A 14,364-nucleotide genomic window follows, 5' to 3' on the forward strand; every position below is an offset into this window, starting at 1 on the left:
ACAGGTACTGAAGGATCCGCAAGTTCCTTCTTAGTGGCGGCCGCCACCACCATAGCATCCACAGAAACGCCCTTGGAAAGAAACTGTTTGTCCGTAGGGGCTGTAATAAACTTGGATGGCCTCCTGGGGACAGGTTCCACAGAATCTGGAGCTGCCCATGCCTTTCGAGCCACTACCTGCATAAGTGAGTTGAAAGGCGGAGACACCCAGGAGGTGGAGGGTCGGGATCCAAAAGCCTCCAGGTATACCGACTCATCCTCGGAGGGATCAATGGATGGCCAATTCCCCCTCTGTTTGAGGAGCTCAAGGATGTCTGAAAATGAGACATCCTCAGAGGGGGATCGTGGGGAACCCTCCGACTCATCTAAGTCGGTATCAGATGTAGTAGACTCGGGGAGTCTGTGTGTTTCCTCTTACACGTCCTCTTCCGAGGGGGTTCACCTGCAGGATCAGGAGAAACTTCGGAAGAGGAGGAAATTCCCAATGGGGAAACCTGGGGTGATGGATCCCTGGGCCTGAGAGCAAGAGGCTGGCAAGAGGTGTCTACAGGCACCGAAGAGGGAGGAGCTAGAGGGATGGACCGTTGACCTGGCTCAGGAGCCAGGACACTCCTCATCACCTCAAAGGCTCCCCTCCCCGGGAGACCGGAATATCCCCATTCCGAGGAAACAGGAATTCCCGGCTCCACTGAGAGGGAAGGCTCCGAGGCCGATGTCGGTGCCGAGCTTACCAAAGCCGAAGCCCCGAGAGGGAGAGCGGGGTCGGACAAGGGTCCGATGCCACTAGCCCCCTCGGAGCCGACCAGGGAAACTCTACAACCGGATCCCTCCAAGGAAGGTCTCAAGGAGGAGATCAGAGCCGAAGGATGCATCGGCTCTGGCGCCGAAACAGTTGCTGTCCCGAGAAGCTCCGGCTCCGAACTCTGGTGGGGAGTCGGAGGAGGAAGTTCAAGGGGTGAAGCAATAGCCGAAGTCTGCTGAGACGGGCTATGGAGCATTTGGGCCAGTGCCTGCGACTTTAACAGCCTGCTTACCACCCTCTCTAAGTCGTGGTCAGACAGCCTGGAAGATCTCGAAGATCGGCTCCGATGGCTCCGCTCCGACAAAAGAGGAGACCCCGGAGCCGAGTGGATACTCTCCAACGAAGGGGACCGAGATCTCTTTCGGGACTAAGTCATTGGAGCAGAAGTCCCCTGAATTCCAGATGGAGCCGAAGGTTTCTCGGCTCCGATGCTGGATAAGGTGTCGGCTCCAGCCGGAGCCGACAAGGCAACAGTAGATCGGGTGTCGGAACCGATCGGTGCCGAACCCACTACTTTAGAAGCAGAAAGATCGGCTCCAGCCGGAGCCGATCTCGGCTCCGATGGAGCCGGAGCCACCGGAGGAGGCTTAGATACTGTAGCCTGAACCTTCGGAGGCTTAGAAGGTTTACTGGACCCTGTTTTAGAGGGAGAACCTTCTGGCTTAAGCAAGCCATGGAGGATCAATTTATTCCTCCTTTCCTGCAGGACTCTCTGGCTAAAAGAGTGACACAAAGCACAGGAGTCCTGCAGGTGCAAAGGCCCCAGGCAGTAAACACAAGAAGTGTGACCGTCTGTCAGAGACATTTTCTGACAGCACGAGTCACACTTCTTGAAGCCTGAGACCTTGCCTTCCTTAGACATAGTCCTAGAGGAAGAAAGTCACACACACCCCAACAATCACACAATTAATCCCCAAACACACAGACACACAGGTAGGGATTAAGCAATGGGGTCTAGGCCTAACTGAAAACTCTTTTAGAATTATAAAAAGAATTTAAAACTTTTTAACTATAAGGGAAATAGGGTGGGCTGTAGAAACACTACACACTATAAAAAGGGGAATAAGGGAGAAATAAATCCCTGACTAAGCTTTCTGAAAATATCAACTTACCTCAGCTGGCAAAAAGGAGACCTCTTTCACTAAGCGGCAAACGAGATCTAAGTTAGTTCCGCCTTGCATCATGGGATATAGGGTTGCCTCGAGCTGGTAAAAGGAGTTCTCAAGCTAAAGCAAGTGCCGAGTCGGAGCCGAGGATCGGCTCCGAACCCATCCAGCAAGAATGAAGGCGAGATTGACAACTTAACATTGTAGTCCGTTTTAGGTTTGAGATATCTGGGTGAATCATTCCTGTTGGGTAAGACTGACTGTCTGGAATTTGATCCATAATTCAAGAAGGATAGACTAGATGAGGCCAAATAAAGGGAAACCAAATTTGACGAGGCCAGTAAGGGGCAATGAGGGCGACTTTGCTCTTCAACTGGGATGCTTTATGTAGAAATTTGGGGGTTAACAGATAAGTATAGAGGAGACAAGGGGCCAACTGTGTAAGGACAGTATCTCTCAGTGACTCCTCCAACAGGAGGATTACGGCAAAGAACCTGCTGCACTTGTTTAGGGGAGATGCAAACAGGTCGCAGCATGGCTGGCCCCACTGGCGAAAAATTATTTCTGCCACTTCTTTCTTGAGACACCACTTGTGAGATTGCAATGGAGCTGCTCAACTTGTCAACTATCACGCTGGATTTCCCCCGAATGTACATTGCTAAGAGAAATCAAATGGAAGAGATCGCCTGTTCCCAAACTCAGAGCTTATTGACACAAGGGTTAAGATCTGGTTCCTCCTCCTAGTTTGCTGATTTACCAAAATCACAAACACTGTCTGGCTGTCTGAATAGCAACTCTTCCGAAAGGGAGAGAGTCTTGGAAAATCCTGCAACACTAAGAGCACTCCTCTAACTTCCAGGACACTGACATGCATATTGGCCTCTTTGGGGTACGATGTGCCTTAGACTGCTTTTCTCAGCAGTAGTCACCCCCTTAGTCCATGGTCACTATGGCCTTGGGTTGAGGAAGAATGAAGGGACTGCCTTGTAGAGCCTGATTTGAGCGGATCCACCACCAAAGATATCTTTTGCATGCTTGGGTAATTCTTATCTAAGTGGACAGATGCTGATGATGAACTGACTTCTGAACTGCTAGCATCCACTGAAGAATCCTCATATGAAATCTTGCTAGGGGGACTAGAACTATTGCCACAGAAATTGATCCCAAGGCTTATAGAATCCATCAGGCCACAGAAACTGATCCCAAGGCTTGTACAATTCATCAGGTTGAAATTAAGGAATTCTGAATTATCTTTCTGACCTGGAATCAGATGGTCTGGATTCTTGGAATAGGAAGAGAGGCTGTCATGGATAATGTGTTGAAAATTGCTCCTATGAATTCCAATATTTGAGACGGTTCTAACTGAGATTTGTTGTAGTTTATGTTAATCCCCAGAAGGGAGAAAGTCTGGAGTACTTGGTCTCGAGTTCTTATCAGTAGATGCCTGGTCAGATCAGTTATGAGGCAGTTGTTCAAGTACAGAAATACTCAGAATCCCACCAGTCTCAAATGAGATGCTACCACTGCCATGCAGAATAGATTGAACCATTACCAACTGGAATTTTGTGTGAAGTCCTCTGTTCGGACTGCTGAAATCCAAAATCGGACTCCAGTTCCCTGTTTTCTTTGGCATTAAAAAGAATCTTGAGTAAGATATGGATTCCATCTGTTCTGGTGGGACCTCTTGGATGACACTTTCTAGCAGCTTTTCCACTTCTAGTGCTGCTGCTTTCCTCTGACTGGGTGGAACATCAGGAATTTTGCATGCAGGTGGAGGTGTAGGGAAAATTATAACCTCAGAAAATAATCTTCTGCATCCATGTATCTTTTGTAATGTCTAACCAGGCTCTCGGCTACAGGGATACACGACCCATGACTTCCTCCAGAGGTTGACAATTGGACCTCCTTTCAAGAGTGCTGGTAAGGTCCATCAGAGAAGGAATCTCTGGACCCCTTGTTCTGTGGGTCTCTTCTGTCGCTTGGGCAGTGTCTTCCATTTTAGTTTCCCCCCCTGCCCCCTAGGTGCTCTATCTCCAAGTAGATCTTGGAAAGGACCCTGAGACTTCCTGAACCACATTTTCGGACCTCCTCATGGATTCCTGGAAAACGTCTTTTGAGGGATCAAAAAATGTATTCCACCTGCAGAGAGGGTCTTTCCATCTTGCTCACACCTGGAGTGTGTGTCTTTTACCTTATGGCCAAATAGAGAGTTTCTGTCAAAAGGTGCAGTGACAAAGGAAGAACTGAAGGGCTCCAAAAGTCACACAAGTGCATCCAGGCATGCCTCCTAATGGAAATGGCTGAACCCACCAGCCCTCAAGGTACCTTCAGTTGCATGTGAAATGATCCTCATTAACAAATCAGTAATCGACTGTAGGGTAGCAAACTGTGAGACCACAGAAGTCTGAGCCTCAGAAGTACTAGTCCCAATAAGGGATTTGGAGAGTTACATAATCAAATCCCTCTGCAAGCTAGTGAAGTGTGCCAAATAATTCAGCAATCTCAGACCACATGTTGCTGAAGCATAAACACTTCCCAAATCTGTCCAATGCCCTCAACTCTCTGTTAGGGAGATGGAGAGTAGAACTCTGCTTTGCAAATTCCTTCTTGTTGGCCGCCGCTATGACCATGGCATCTACCAGTACTCCCTTGCTCCAAAATTCCTTTCCTGTAGGTGGTGCCAAAATCTGGTCTGGTCTCTGGGGGATGGGCTCAACAGTGTCTGGTTCTTTCCATGTCTGCCTAGAGATCAAGTCAATGAGCTCGTTGGCAGGCAGATTCACCCAGGAGGTAGATGGGCCAGACACAAAGGCCTCCAGGAGTACCAATTTCTCTTGGAAATGGTTATTGGAAGACCAACCACCCCTCTGCTTGAAGATCTCTAGGATGTCTCCAAATGAGATGTCATTGGGTTGTGATCTTGGGTACCCTTCCCCCTCATCAAAATCAGTATCTTCAGTGACCCATTCCTGAGGGGAGTCTAAGTGCCCCCTACAGTTAACCTACAGTGCTACAAACAGAGAAGGACGTAACCTAAAAACAAGGTCAACCGTAGGAAGAAGGCCTCAAGAAGGATTCTTCTTAGTCTTAACCAGGCAAGGGGAATGGAGGGTGGGACGCAAGAAAGAAGGCGAGATGAAGACAACTAACATGGAACGTTATGGTAGGTACATAACTTCTTAATGTTAAGTTGTCTATCTCGCCTTCATTCTTGCTGGATGGGACAGCGTCCCTAGCACCTTAGTCCAGGGTGGCTCATCGAAACAGACTCTTGAGCACAGTGGAACCACAATCAGCTCGACTCCAGGGGGCCATATCCAACTTGTAATGCGAAATGAAAGTATGAGGAGTGGCCCATGTTGCTGCAGCACAAATAGATTCCATTGGAAGTCTAGCCTGAAAAGCTGCCGACGTAGCCAATGCCCTGGTGGAATGAGCTTTTGGTTTTGAAGGAAGTTCTTTATGTCTCAGTTGGTAGATCAAGGTAATAATAGAGGCCAGCCACCTAGACAAGGTAACCTTAGAAACTGGCAGGCCCTGCTTCCCTTCGGCATAGGACAGGACGAGATGATCTGATTTTATTGACTGTTTGGTCCTATCCAAATAAAAACGTAGCTGCCTGTGAATGTCCAAACAGTGTAACTTTTGTTCAGCTCTGTTTGAATAATTAGGAAAAAATAGAGGGAAATCAATGGCCTGATTGAGATTTGTCTCAGAGGGTATTTTGGGCAAAAAGGAAGGATTAGTCCCGAGTGAAACTCTATCTTTGTGAAAAATAAGATATGGAGGGCGAACGCAAAGGGCTTGAAGTTCTGATACTCTTCTGGCCGAGGTGATGGCTACCAAGAAGAGAGTCTTCCAGGAGAGTAATTTTAAGGAAGAAGAAGCTGCAGGTTCGAAAGGAGGGAGAATCAATGAAGTTAATATCAAGTTCAAATCCCACGGAGGGGGGGGGTCTTTAACCGGGGGTCTAAGTAACATAATCCCTTTAAGAAAAGCTTTACAAAGTTTGTGGGACATGACACTGGACTCTGATAGGCTATCGTGAAAATTTGCGATAGCAGCCAATTGTACCCTAATGGTGGCAGCTGAGGAGCCTGCTCGAAAAAGTTCTGCCAAAAAATCTAAAATATTAAGGATAGGGGCTGTAAAAGGGTTAATCTTTCCAGCCGCAGTCTAGAAGGAAAAATGTTTCCACTTACTAACAAGTCTTTTTGTAGAAGGTTTGTGCGTAGAAAGTATGATTTCTCGCTCTGGCTGAGAAACATGTGGAAGCTTGGCTAAGGTTGGAAGTGGAGCAACCAAGCTGTGAGGTTGAGAGAGTGAAGGGATTGGTGCAGCCCGCCCGACTGATGGATCAAGAGGTCTGACACTGGGTCCAGATTCCAGGACTGCTCCAGCAGGTGATGATGCAGGAATGGGAACCAAATTTGTCGAGGCCAGTAAGGAGCAATGAGGATCATCCTGGATCCCAAAGCGGTTGCTTTCTGAATCAGTTTTGGAATTAAGGGAAAAGGAGGGAATGCATAGAGCAGACCCTGGGGTGAATCGTGAACTAGAGCATCTCTGGGGGGGTGGGGGTGGCCTGGGAGAGGGAAGGCAATGAAGAAGTCGCTGCACTTGCTGTTGAGAGGGGTTGCAAAAAGGTCGCAGCAAGGTTGACCCCATATGCGGAAAATTTTGTCCGCTACTAACTGATTGAGAGACCACTCGTGAGGCATAAGGATTGCTCTGCTTAGCCTGTCCGCTATGACGTTGGACTTCCCGGGGATGTGCGTTGCTATCAGAAACCGTTGAGAGGATATCGCCCACTGCCAGAGTCTGAGTGCTTCTCGACATAAGCGATAGGACCTGGTTCCGCCCTGCTTGTTGATGTACCACACTACTGACATATTGTCCATCTGAACTGAAATAGTCCCGGTAGGTAGAGAGTCCTGAAGAGCTTGCAACGTTAAAAGTACCGCTCTCATCTCCAAGACGTTTATGTGCAGATGGTACTCTAGGGGTTGCCAAGTGCCCTGGACAGTCCTGCCCTGAAAATGCCCCCCCCCCCCACCCGATCAGGGAGGCATCCGTGGTCACTGTGGCAACTGGAGGAGGAAGTACAAACGGTCTGCCCTGAAAAACTTGAGGGGAGACCATCCACCAAGAAAGGTGGTCTTTGCATGATTGGGTGATTATTATGTTGTGATACATCGGAAGCTGTTGAAAATACCATTGGGTAAAAAGCATCCATTGAAGAATCCGCATGTGAAAAAGAGCCAGGGGAAGTAATGTGATTGTTGCTGCCATGAGACCCAAGGTTTTCAATACAAATCTGGCCTGGATTATCTTGCATTGTAGTAATGTTTGAACATGTCGGCGAATGACTAATACGCTTTCTAATGGAAGTTTTGCTGACAGTTCTTTTGTGTTTAATATGGCGCCTATAAAGGTTATAGGTTGACAAGGCGACAACGCAGACTTTTCTAAGTTTATGGAGACACCTAGCTCTGAGCAAGTTTGGATGGTATAATCCCTGGCTCGGATTAGCTGATGCCTGGTGGAAGCAGTTAGGAGCCAGTCGTCTAGATATGGAAACACCTGGAATACTTGCCGTCTCAGGTGAGCCGTAACCACTGCCATGCATTTGGTGAAAACCCTGGGGGCTGTGGTGAGACCAAAGGGCAGGGCTCTGAATTGATAGTGACTGGCTCCCAGCCGGAAGTGGAGAAACCTCCTGGAACGTCTGTTCATTCTGATATGGTAGTACGCATCCTGAAGGTCTATGGAGCACATCCAAATGTCCGGACCCAAAAAGGGTAGAATGGACTGAAGCGTGACCATCCGGAACTTCGTTCTTTGAACAGATTTGTTTAACCTGATTTCTAGTACTGCTTGTTCCCTTAGACCGGGTGGAACATCTGGAAGGGATCTGTTTATTTGAATGGGGGTGTGAACAAAGGGGATTTTGTAACCCTTGGATATGATAGCCTGTACCCATTTGTCTTGTGTGAGGAGTCGCCAGGCTTCTGGGTACAGTGATAATCTTCCCCCGACTGCCTCCGAGAGTGGACAGTCGGGGCAGCCCCTCAGGGGTGCTGAAAGGGTTTGTCGAAAAACATTTCCCTGCTACCCTGATTCTGCGGACCCCCTCTGCCCCTCGGGTGGCATCTGTTGTTGTTCCCTCCTCTGCCCCTGGAGGGAAACTCTCCACGTGTGTCAGGCACGACTCCTTGGGGTTTGTGAAACCACATTTTCCCGCCCTTCTGACCTTTAGGGTATGGTCTAGATGGAGTAGAAAAATGGACTCCCACAGCAGAGAGAGTCTTGCCTTCCTGCTCACACCTGGTAAGGGTATCCTTCACCTGTGGTCCGAACAAAGCCGAACCATCGAAGGGGGTATTGGTGAAGGACGCCTTAAAGGGGTCAGCAAAATTGCATAACTGCATCCAGGCACGTCTTCTCAAAGCCACGGCTGTGCCTGCGGCCCTACTCGCCCCATCGGCTGCATAAGAAATGAACCGCATGGAGGAGTTGACTATAGAATTAAGGGTCGCCAGCTGGGAGTTAATCTTTTCCTGAGACCCCGCAGCAGATGGATCCTGAAGGGAATGACCCATTTCCTTAAGGAGATCTCTCTGAAGGTGGGTGAAATGGCACAGATAGTTAAGCGACCACATAGAAAAGGTCGCAGAAAAGAACATCCACTTGCCGTACCTATCCATCATCCTAGATTCTTTATTAGGTGGATGGACAGGCACTGAAGGGTCAGCCAACTCCATCTTAGTGACTGCTGCAACTACCATGGCATCAACAGGGACACCCTTGGTGAGAAACTGTTTGTCGGACAGGGCTGTGATGAATTTTGTGGGCCTGTGGGGAGTTGGTTCCACTGTGTCAGGGGCCGTCCACGCCTTCCGAGCCACTACTTCCATGAGTGGGTCGAAAGGCGGAGAGACACCCAGGCGGTGGAAGGACGAGAACCAAACGCATCCAGATACACTGACTCATCCTCGGAAGGGTTGAGGACAGTCCAGTTCCCCCTCTGCTTAAGGATCTCAAGTATGTCTGAAAAGGAGACATCCTCAGAGGGGGACCCTTCCGAATCCTCCAAGTCGGTGTCAGAGGTGACTGACTCGGGGGAGTCAACATGCTTCTTCTTGCATTTTCTCTTCCGAGGAGGCTCCTCCGAATTATCAGGGGAGGCCTCGGAAGAGGAAGATGCACCCAATGGGGCTACCTGGAGCGCTTGTTCTCCACGCTTGGGGTCAGGAGGGTGGACAGAGACCGACACAGGCACCATGGGGGGAGGAGCCGAAGGGGTCGATTGCGGAGCCGACCCAGGAGTCAGCACGTTCCTCATGACCTCAAAGGTGTCCCTATCAGGCAGAGAAGAGGGCCCCGCTCCAAAGAGCCGTGAACCCCTCCCGGCACCAAGAGGGACGGCTCCAAGGCCGATGTTGGGGCCGAGCTTCCCTGCGCCAAGGCCCGGAGAGGGAGAACGGGGTCGGACAAGGGTCCGATGCCACTGGCCCCCTCGGAGCTGACAAGGGAGTCTCGGCGCCCGGATCCCTCCAAAGACGGAACCAATGAAGAGATCGGAGCCAACGAAGGAGCCGAAGGGTGGGGTATCGGCTCCAACGTTCCGACGATTCGAGCCCCAACAAGCTCCGGCTCCGAACACGGTAGTAGAGTCGGAGGAGGAATAGTTGAAGAAACAGGGATAGCCACAGTCTGCTGAGAAGGGCTAGTCAACGTATTGGCCAGTGCCTGCGACTTAAGGAGCCTACTGACCACCCTCTCTAAGTCATGGTCAGATAACCTGGAGGACCGAGAGGAATGGGACCTATGACTCCGCTCCGATTGTAGTAATGGGGACCTAGGAGCTGAGCGAACGGACTCTAAAGAGGGGGATCTCGAACGCTTCCAGCTCAGAGAAGGCTCCGATGGCAATGTCGGGGCCGACTGAGGTCTCAAAGTGTCGGTTCCGGCCGGAACCGACAAGAAAGTAGAAGCTCCGCTCGGCGTCGGCTCTGAACAGGGAGCAAACGGTTTGGCGGGCTTTAAGGATTTCCCCGACGAAGGCTTAGCCGGGGATCCTTCAGGCTTTAACAAGCCTCTCAATTTAAGTTTATTCCTATGTTCCTGCAGGACTCTCGGACTGAAAGCATGACAGACCGAACAAGAGTCCTGCAGGTGTAGGGGGCCCAAACAATAAACACAAGAAGTGTGACTATCTGTCAGAGACATCGTCTGACAGCACGAGTCACACTTCTTGAAACCTGAAACCTTGATATCTTTGGACATAGTAGAAGAGATACCAAGGAAAGTTGAACTAGTGCTTAAACACTAAACACAGACACACATGCACTAGAACAGACAATAAAATGTCCACAACTATAACAGTTATAATTAACCAAAAAACTATAAAACTATAAATATATAACCACACTATAAATAGACAGGCCTAACCACTACCACAAAGGGGGATGGGGAGGGGAAGGAGGAAGGGAATAAAACTCTAATGAACAAAAAAAAAAGGGGATATATAAGTGAGTCTAAAGGGGTTACAATTTAACTACTCTAACAGAAAAGAAAATATAAAATAGCAACAACAACCCTGACTATGAAAAGTTATAAAAAGAATTATACGACCTGGAGCCGGTAAAAAAACGCAACCTCATAGCTGAAGCGGCAAACAAGATCTGGGTATCTGACGCCTAGCATTGTGGGATAAGGGGTGGCCTCGAGCCGGTAAATAGCTCCTGAGCTTTAGTAGAAGGCCGAGTCGGAGTCGAGGACTGGCTCCGTACCCATCCAGCAAGAATGAAGACGAGATAGACAACTTAACATCTGAAAATACCAGGAAGCAACAGGGAAACATAAAAGCTTCCTGAAAAGGTGGTGAATTGGGATATGGAGATAATAATCCTTGAGATCCAGAGACACCATATAAGCCTAAGGAAGTAAAAGAAGTCGGAAAGGGACAACATTCGAAAGGTCGTCACTTTCAGAAAAGTGTTTATATGGGAAAGGACTAAAATTTGTCTCCAGTAACCTCTTTTCTGGGTACTAGTAACATCCTGGGGTAAAACTCCCTCTCCATATGGGACACAGGTACCTCTTGAATAGTACCCAGAGTCAAAAGGTGCTGAAGCACCTCTGGAAAGAAGGAGAATTTTCCTGAGGGGGTTAAGGAATAACTATAAAACGGGAAAGGGATTTCCATACCATGAAATAACCCTGGCGAATAATAGACAGAACCCAGAAATCATGAGTAATCTAAATCCAAATGGGAAGAGAGAGAGAGGCAAAGAGGAAAGTGGCTGGGAAGACTAGGATAGTCACACAGCACCTGGTTAATCTGGAAAAAGAAACTTCTGAGGCACTGAAGTCTGAGAAGCCTTAGCAGGAAGAGCCTGCTTGCCACCCGTTTTGCCCTTAGCAGGAGGCAGATATTGCCTGTGAGCAAAGGCTGGCTTATTGGGATAGTTTCTCTGAAATTTAAGCAGAGAAGAAACAAACACACACTGAAGTTCCTGTAAATCCTTGCCCTTATCCTGAAGGGCACAAACATAGCAGCAGCAGCTTCACCAAGAAAGTGCTTCTTATCAAGAGGGGCATCCATCAACTTAGCCTATCATCAGGCAAAGGATGAAGCTGAAGCCAAGAATAAATCCTCATCATTGACCCAAAAGTGGCAGCACTAGAGTAAGCATAAGCTGCATCATAACTACACTTGATGGAATGATGAGCCACCTGGGAGGAAGTCCCTAACAGGGAGGACGCAGTTGTTCTACCCTCAGAGTCTGGAAGATAAGAAACAACTGGACAAGCCTAAGATAATAGAGCCAACAAGTACCTGGACATATATGGCTGATAATTAACAGCGCTAAAAGTCACGGTAGCAGAGGTATAAACTTACTTGCCTAGCCTTTTCATGGTCCTACTATCGTTATCAGAGGGCAATAACATGGGAGAAGGAAGCGATTGAGAGAACTTGTCAGAGGGTACAGACACCACTGTGGAATCAATCAGGACACTTGCACAAATTTTTCCAGTCCTCAGGCACCCTATAGAATCTATCAAGCTTCTTGGGAGTGGAGGGCTGAGAGAGTCTGCAGCCTTAAAAGCATTGGAAAATGCATCCAATAAGGCAGCCAAAACAGGAGGAACAGAACGTTTAGGGGACTCCATCTGCAGCAACTCATAGTATATTTTATGTACCACAGAGACCTGAGCACACAATTCCATGTAAAGAACTCCATCATCCTGGAGATCCAGTCCCCAAAAGAAATCTCTTCAAAGCGAGTATCAGGACTAGTAGAGTCCTCTTCCTCTGATCCATAGTCCAAAGGAGAGGGAATCTGAGAAAGCAAGGGATTTTTCATCCAAATTCAACACCTCCTCAGAGGAATCCTGTTCCCTGGGTCTTTTAAGTGAAGTAAAGGACCAAGTGGGAGCTGGAACAGAAACCCCCTACGAAGGTTTCAATGCCATAAAGCACTAAACAAACCCTGAGTGAAGGGTGCAGGTCTGTCACTCAATCTGTGTTCCCTTTGGAGCAGGAGTAATGTTTTTAATATTTTGGTTTTTCTTCACAGGGATCTCTTCCTTATAAAATTTGGAAGGCTCTGACCCCAGATGGCATTCAATGATGGCAACAGGGACTTCTTCTCTGACTGACATCTGATGAACACCGCTAATCCCTCTAACTATCAGCCATGGTTCCCACACAGTGTCCGAAACAGTCATCTGCAAAGAAGTGCTTAATGTTGGATCCCCACCGGCCTCCAACCAAGTCACGGCAGAGGAATCCAACAACAAAGTTAGACGAACATCCAGGCATTCACTCATCTTGGAAGAGATGTCTGGTAGAGGCTAAATAGCATGAGATTCCGACCTAGGCTTCTTGGCCTTCTCCTTCAGTGACCACTGTCCTTGGAGCAGGAAGTACCCAACACTGTATCATTCTCAAGAAGTTTAAGATGCTAACTTTCAAGATAAAGTGCCAGAGAAGATAGTCTATTAAGAAGGGTTTTAGGTACAAAAGCCTGACAAATGGAACAGGACACGTTCGTGAGAGGCACCTAAACAAAAAAAAAAGACTAGTTGTGGTGGTCTTTATGGGGAATCGGTCTCCCACACTGCCATTTACCCTTCTTGGATGACATGAAACCCCACAATTAACAATAAAAGGATAAGTAAAAAAAAGAACCCCAAACGGGCACTTGCCTGAAATGGCTTGGTGAACCAGCAATGGAACGGGTGTTGAGACCGATGATCAAGTGATGGCACTGGACTGGCAGCACAGAAATTCTGAGGATGGTACGTCCGGAAGTCACCTTTATGCCTTACGCTACGCAAGGAGCAAATGTGTGACATACCACGTACCTTAAAGCAAGCTAAAGGATTTGGTATACTGGCTGGATGTCAGGCCGTCCTTGACAGGGCAGTGAAATGGAAGGACATCATCAAATATACCAACACGGCCAAAGTACATAGGTTGGCTCCTCCTGTCAAACAAATCTAATGTAATGATACTTCAACCACTGCTACTCTGTCTACCTAAGCCCAGCAGTTCTGCTTTTGGCAAGCTTGATGGCTTGAATTAAACTAATGGCTTTTTTTCTTCATGGCCATTTGCTACACTTACATTGCTTCAAGTTGCCTGTCTACTGGATTTGTCCAATCTTTCATTACTTTACACCTGACATGCGCCTATCTATTCAAGAGTATCCACTCTGCACCAGAGCAAATTTGCTCCCTACTACTAGAAACCACAGTGAAGAGAGCAGTTTTATATAAATGTTAACATACAAAATGAGTTAATTGCACCTTAAGTTTAGATGTATTTGGGATTTTTAAACTGATGAGAGAAATAAACAACCAATCACAGTTCAGTAGCTAAGAAAAATAGCAACTCCATGTTACTTAAACAGGTAGTGTACACTTTAAGAAAACATTCTAATGACAGCTTTTGCTCTGGAAAAAAATCTGAATTTTAAAAGCTTAAACGTACCTCATGCGGTGATCCTTTAAAAACACTTGCAGACTGGTAGATAGTCTCTGTCCACAGTTTTAGGTCTTCATTTTCTAACTCCTCTGCTGTCCTGTAAAGAGACTTGGGAACCAGACCACCCTCTGGAACTTCACACTGTAACAAATCCCAGAATAGTCAATTTTTGTGAAACTAAAAAAAAAAAAAATCTACAAGTAGTGTTAATAACTTCAATAAAGAGACCAACTTTAAAATTTTACAGTGAGTGCATTGCCATTTGGAACACAAAAGCCTTATCAGACAAAGAATAAAATAAGTCAACATTTTAGTGTGCTTATATAAAGCAATATAAGCACCTAATGGAACCTCCAATCTTTGGGGCTTATTAAACAGCATTCATTGATGACCCCCATGTGACCATATTTTTGAGTATGGTCTGGAAAAAAAAATCTCGCAATTCCAAGGAGGAAGACA

General features: G+C 47.5%; 1 protein-coding gene across 1 annotated transcript in view; it reads right to left on the reverse strand.

Moving 5' to 3' along the window:
• Positions 1-14,364, reverse strand: part of SEC14L1 (SEC14 like lipid binding 1) — a 1,962,612-nt gene that overhangs the window by 378,233 nt on the left and 1,570,015 nt on the right. The window contains exon 13 of the mRNA XM_044089037.1: positions 13,912-14,046. Within this exon, the coding sequence (XP_043944972.1) occupies positions 13,912-14,046 (135 nt within the window). The remainder of the gene's footprint in view (positions 1-13,911; positions 14,047-14,364) is intronic.

The sequence above is a fragment of the Protopterus annectens genome, chromosome 12.part0, assembly GCF_019279795.1.
Source record: "Protopterus annectens isolate FY-2018-M chromosome 12.part0, PAN1.0, whole genome shotgun sequence".
In the NCBI taxonomy this organism is placed as follows: Eukaryota; Metazoa; Chordata; order Ceratodontiformes; family Protopteridae; genus Protopterus; species Protopterus annectens.